We start from the raw sequence: 6,000 nt of genomic DNA on the forward strand, positions 1-6,000 counted from the left end.
CCTTTCTGAAAGGTCACAGGAGCACGAATAGCGTTGCCCGGTCAGGGTGGTGTCTGGGACTCAAATCCTGAGCCAGCTGCGTTCCTGATGACAAGTTGTGTGCCCTGGGGCCTGCTGCTGAGCAGCTGTTCTCTCCCCGCCTAGTTGCTAAGCGATGTGCAAGCATCCTCTCTCCCTGGAGAAGTGGCGACTGCATCTTGGGGAGAGTGAGATGTAGGTGTGCTCCCCACAGTCCTCCTCAAGGGCCTTGGGGAAGCTGGCCTGGGTGTGAGAGGGAGGACTTCTGTCCACCGGAGCTGGGAAGAGGACTTCTGTGATGTGGCCTCCTTGGACTCTGGGGCAGCCAGTGCAGGCTTATTCTCGGTACTGCTCTGGGCCTGGCACCTGCCGTGTACTTGGCTGGGGGGAAGCAGGGGCTGCCCCAAGGACTTCTGCTCCTGTGGGAGAACTTTTCCCAAGTCAGCTTTGAGCCCCTGCCAGGCTGAGGTTGTGGGAGCTGCCTTGGGATGGGGAATGGGCCCAGGGCAGAGGGGCCGCCCTGCCCGGTCTGTCTCAGTGGCGTGTCCATTTGCAAGGACAGGCCAGGTGGGCCAAGGAGGGCCGAGCAGAGAGTCACTGAGCACGATGGTGGCCAGGTAGAAGGGCTGCACGATCACAAAGCCCAGTGACCCCTTGATCACAATGCCCAGTGACCTCTTGCAAGGCCTGAGGTGGATCCGGGTGGCAGGAAGGCAGTGCAGCCATGGAAGCCTGCCTGCCCACCACACATTTGTTTATTTGCTTCTCTCTCACACTCACCCCGGGACATTCGTTGCTGAGTGTGAGGGGCCCAGCAGAGGCCACTCCACACCCAGCTTCCCTGGCCTGTGACACAACCTGGGTCTGCCCCACAGAGCAGCGATGCACAGCTCAGCTGTGGAGCCACCAGCTCCGACTGGTATTTCCCAATCCCAACCTCCCTGGCACATGTGGTTCCGGAGTTGCACCGGCACAGACTCCTCTGGTTATGGCTGTTGCAGCCTCTGAACTTGCTCTCAGCCTCTGAACTTGCTCTCAGCCTCTGAACTTGCTCTCATGATGCCTTCCCCGCTTTTAAGGTGAGAGCCGCCTTCAAGCACAAAACCAAGGTCTGGTCGCTCACGAGCAGCTCCGCCCGCACCGCCAACGCGAAGCCCTTCCACTCGGACATCGTGAGTGCAGCCTCCGTAAACCGAGGGTCCCAGCCCATTCTCCTTCCCCAGGCTCGGTCGTCAGCAGGATGGGGTGTGCAGGCAGCAGAGGTGGCTTCGGGTGCCCAGCAGTCTTTGTCCCCCTCTCATGCCTGACTCAGGCCTGCAGGCTGCACGTGCTCTGGGCTTGTGTCCCCCACACAGTGCCCTGTGTCCTGATGAAGTAACCGCAGCCCTCCCCCTTGACCCCGAAGAGTCAGGGCTTCTTGTGTTCACTTAGGGATGGGAGGACTTAGAGATCAACTGACCATGAGGTGGCCCATCCCTGCTGCCCTCCAGAGCCCAGGCAGGCCCCCAGGCAGTCTGGAGCAGGCCCTGTTAGGGTTCTCACTGCGCCGCTGCTTCCCCCCCTGCTGGAGCCCTGCTCAGGTGTCCCATCCTCAGGAAGTCCTTCCCCGCACACGGTGCTCAATCAAGGCGCTCCCGCCCATTTTCGCACTCCGCCTCCGCCGGCAGCTGTGGGGTTTTCCATTTGCTTAGGGACCACGTCTGCCCTGCTCCATGGGAGCTGGCTGGCTCGTGCGCTGCTCTAGCCCCACAGCTTCAGCTGTGCTGGGTGTGTGACGTGCTCCACGAGTCACCATGGAATGAACGCAGCATGGACAGATGCATGGGGGTGAAAGCGTGGATGCCGGGCAGATGGGTGAGCAGAGGAGGGAGTGAGCGCTCAGCACAGCACGCCTGCAGTGCCCTTAAGGGAAGTCAGCGTGGAGAACTGTGTGGGTGGAGATGCCACAGTGTGCACGTTCTCATCTCCCCCAGGAGCATGGGGGCTCCCCTCTCTCTGCACCTTTCTTCCCGCAGGGAGAATCCTCAGGCAGCTGTGGGCCCAGTGCTCCCTGCACTCACTGGGCTTATGGCTCTCCCCCTGGGAGCAGGCCCTTCACTGCTTATCCCTTTATGCTTTGCAGATGAATGGGACCCGGCCAGGCACGGCCTCCACCAAGCTCAGCCCTTGGGACAAGAGCAGCCACTCTGCCCACCGCGTAGACCTGTCAGCCGTGTGAGCCGGGAGGCTGCCAACCAGGCCAGGCTGCACTCAGAACGCACCCCCCAAAACGGAATGAAATGCCCCACCTTTGCCCATGGGACCCTCTCCTTGCTGCTGTCTGGACATGGGTGTTGCGGCCCCGAGACAGCTGTCCTCCCCTGTGACTCTGGCTGTCAGAGCACACTGCTGAGCCCAGCAGCCTGATGCCCAGGCCAATGTGGCCCCTCCTGCCTCGCGTCCACCCGTGGGCTGAGTGACTCCCTCTGGGGACTCCCAGGACACAGTGGCCTTACTGTGATGGTGCCCTTGAGCCTCCCTTCGTCACTGAGCACCAGACCCAGCAAGGCCAGGACACTCAGGGCCTGGTCCCGCAGCACCAGGAGGGGACGTTCAGTGTCTGTGCCTTGGTGGGACTTGGGGACTCAGGGCCAAAGAGGTGGTTCAGGTCCCCACGCACCCTCAGTCAGGCGCAGGCAGCTGGGGGTGTGTGGGGAAGAGCATGAGGAGTCCCCAGTGTCTGAATCCACTGAGTGGTGAGTTGCCCACAGCCGGCGCCAGCCGTGGTGTGTGTCTCCGTAGGTGGTGCTGGCGTGGGCCAACCTGCGCTGTGTCATCAGTTTGGGGCCCCTGCCCAAGCCGAGCTCGAGCCGTGGGCGGGAGTCGTTGACTCTCCAGGTGAGGGTGACCCCTCTGCCCTGTCCTTGGGGGGGTCCCCTCTGCTCACGTGAAGAGCCGCTCTGGGCCTTGAGGCTGCCTGATGGTACCTGTGCTTTGGGGAGCTTCTTGGCCATCCTCTGTGAGTTTTGCCTCTTTGGACCCCAATTCGGCCTTAAGATGCCCTCCTTCCTCGTGTGCGAGCCTCCTTGGTTGTTCTTGGGCCACGGGAGCTGGCCGTGTCCCTGCAGTGCCTGGTGTCCAGGTGGAAAATGGAGAGCATTTTCCAAGGCACCACTTTCCCCAGAGACTTCCTCATGACTCGCAGGCACTCCACTAAGTTTCTAATGGGCAGACCACGCCGCATGTAGCACAGTGCGCTCCGTCTGGTCACCATGAGACCGACCTGCGCTAAGTCCCCACTGACCTGGAGAGGGAGGGCTGGCGACAGCCGTGTCTTCTGTGTTGAGGGAAATTTATGGACTCAGACTCAGCCCCAGAGGAGATGGGATAATCGTTAGACCCGTGCGTGGGCATGATCCTGTGGAACACAGGTTTGGGATCATAGATGTGAATTAAGACACCACTGAGACACGGGCTGTGAGGTTCATACTGTGCCGATAGCACTTGTGGTGTCTGTGAAATGTGGGTAAGACATTCAAACCTGGTTTTGATACTGGAAACTCTTCCTTTAAAACTGTGAGCATGATTTCATTCAGCCCCTCCGCACCCCTATGTCTGCCTTGTTTCAGAGGGAGTTTTCTATGCAGCCTGTGGCCCTTTTGCATGCCATATGGTGGCTTCTTAATGTAACTCTTCCCCTGGCCACCTGGAGTGGACCAGTCATCCGCAGGCCTCTCCTGCTTGGGGAGGGTAGGCAGGGAGCAGCATGTCTGCAGGGGTGAATCTTTGCTCGTCTGTCAGGCGAGGCCCAGGCTGCACCGGCCACCTGACACATGGTGACAGTGCCACGGGCCCTGCGTATAGCCCCTGCCACCGTGCTGTGGTGGGCACACCCGGCTGCTGCGGGCCAAGGCCACTGTTCAGTGAAGAGTCCCATCTTTAGTATGGACTGAAGTCCCATGTTTAGCCACTGCCCCAGGCTCCCATGACCCCAGAAACCAGGTCACGTGGACCACAGTGCCAGATCCTCATCACACCTGTGAGCACCTAGAAGTGAGAACACTGTATTCCTACAATTTACACTTGGATATTTTTCCTTATTTAGTTTCTAGTGAAACAAATCAAGTAAGGAACTATCTTTAGTTTAGATGGAATTATTTGTTTTTAACTGTTGCCATATTCATCTATATAGCTAATATTTCAAGATAAGTAATGAACAAAACCTGTCTAAACCTTTTATTTCCAATGAATGAAAGTCGTGCGCTTTATTTATAGGCTCTATATGTTTTGGCTTCTGCAGTACTTTTATTATCTATACATAATTTGGCCAAAAATAAGAAATTGGAAAGAATGAAATGTTTAGTTTATAGTAGAAGAAAGATGATGACACTAAGTTGTGAAAATATGTTGTGATTTTCATGAAATAAAATCTTCATGTCCTTAAAAGAAAGTGTGCTCCTTAAAATCTGTTGCTAGTGGAATGTGAACAGGACCGTGAGTCTCTTAACACATGTCAGTAAAATCCCAGGCTGGGATCCACTCAGTAGACATTCACTCAGCACCTGCTGTGAGCCCCACACATTCTTGCTGTGGGGATGCCCCAGAAGCTTCTGTCCCAGGGATGGGGTATGAACACACACCGGGGACAAGCAGCACGCCTGGGAAGGAAGCGTGGGAAGGAGGCCTGGAGGGACGTGCACAGGCCTTTGTCTGCCCAGGGTAATTTACTGCAAAATACGTGGCCGCTGCTTCAAAGGAGGCGGAGTTCAGCCACATGCCACACGCCCAAATACACTCATTCATTCCTTCCCCATGTTGCTTTTCCACTCTTTACAGAATTTACAGAGATGTAATTTACATGGTCCTACATTGTCTCTGCTGTGCAGCCGTCTGCTTTTATTATTATTATTATTTTTTGAGGCAGAGTCTCTCTGTCGCCCAGCCTGGAGTGCAGTGGTGCCATCTTGGTTCACTGAAACCTCCGCCTCCCAGGATCAAGCCATTCTCCCGCCTCAACATCCCAAGTAACTGGGACTACAGACATGCACCACCATAACCGGCTAATTTTTGTATTTTTATTAGAGACGGGGTTTCACCATGTTGGCGTGGCTGGTCTGGAACTCCTGACCTCAGGTGATCTGCCTGCCTCGGCCTCCCAAAGTGCTGGGATTACAGGTGTGAGCCACTGCACCAGGCCCACCGTCTGCTTTTAAACTTAATATGCACTCATAAACCACTTTCCATATTACTCTCTATTGTTCATAATTATGATTGTAATATAAAGTGCTCCGTTACATATTATATTTTACCAAAAATCTTGCACTGTTTTATAACTGGATTATTTCTATGCTTCTGTGTCATATATCAACATTTACATATTTATCATATATATATTTTTTAACATTTCAATATTTTTTATAATATATAATAGAGGAATAGATATAATGTCTTTGTGCTTATGACTTTTTTCCTTATTTTTTATGTTGATTTTTTTTAGGTTAAAAATCTGAAAAAAAATGGGTTTTGCATCAAAAAGTAAAGAATTCCATGACTTTTGAAACATTCTGCCAAATTCTTTACCGAAAGAGTTATCGGGTCAGTTTTCACTGCTGGTGATAATTTAATACTCTCAGTGAGAACTTATTGATACTCTCATTTCTCAAAACTTTTACAGGAAAGGTGAGCAGTGTTCTCATCACCAGCTTAGTATGTGTGAAACTTAATTTGTATTTTCTTGATTACTACTGAGTTTGAAGTCTTTCATATGTTTTTACTTTTTATTTTCTTAGGAAGGTGGCTACAATTCTGAATATATAGGGGAGATGTTTCATTTGTTTACGGTATCACTCATTGCCCTGCAACCATCCCAATTGCGCTCTCCTGTGGTGACGGTGGGACCAGGTCCCACGGGAGCCGCACACATGGTGACAGGAGCCAGCAGCTGTGGCCGTCCTGGGTGCCTGGAGAAATGCCTCAGCCGGTGCCGCCCATCCAGGGTGGTGC

At 53.9% G+C, this 6,000-nt stretch overlaps 1 protein-coding gene across 9 annotated transcripts in view; it reads left to right on the forward strand.

Moving 5' to 3' along the window:
• The window catches only part of ADGRD1 (adhesion G protein-coupled receptor D1), a 188,396-nt gene extending 183,949 nt beyond the window's left edge, over positions 1–4,447 (forward strand). For all 9 annotated transcript variants that reach the window (XM_063646825.1, XM_063646827.1, XM_054444290.2 and 6 more), the window contains 2 exons: positions 1,098–1,190; positions 2,141–4,447. In XM_063646825.1, the coding sequence (XP_063502895.1) occupies positions 1,098–1,190; positions 2,141–2,236 (189 nt within the window). In that variant the 3' untranslated portion in view covers positions 2,237–4,447. The remainder of the gene's footprint in view (positions 1–1,097; positions 1,191–2,140) is intronic.
• Positions 4,448–6,000: the final 1,553 nt, after the last annotated feature.

Source organism: Pongo pygmaeus, chromosome 10 (genome assembly GCF_028885625.2).
Source record: "Pongo pygmaeus isolate AG05252 chromosome 10, NHGRI_mPonPyg2-v2.0_pri, whole genome shotgun sequence".
In the NCBI taxonomy this organism is placed as follows: Eukaryota; Metazoa; Chordata; class Mammalia; order Primates; family Hominidae; genus Pongo; species Pongo pygmaeus.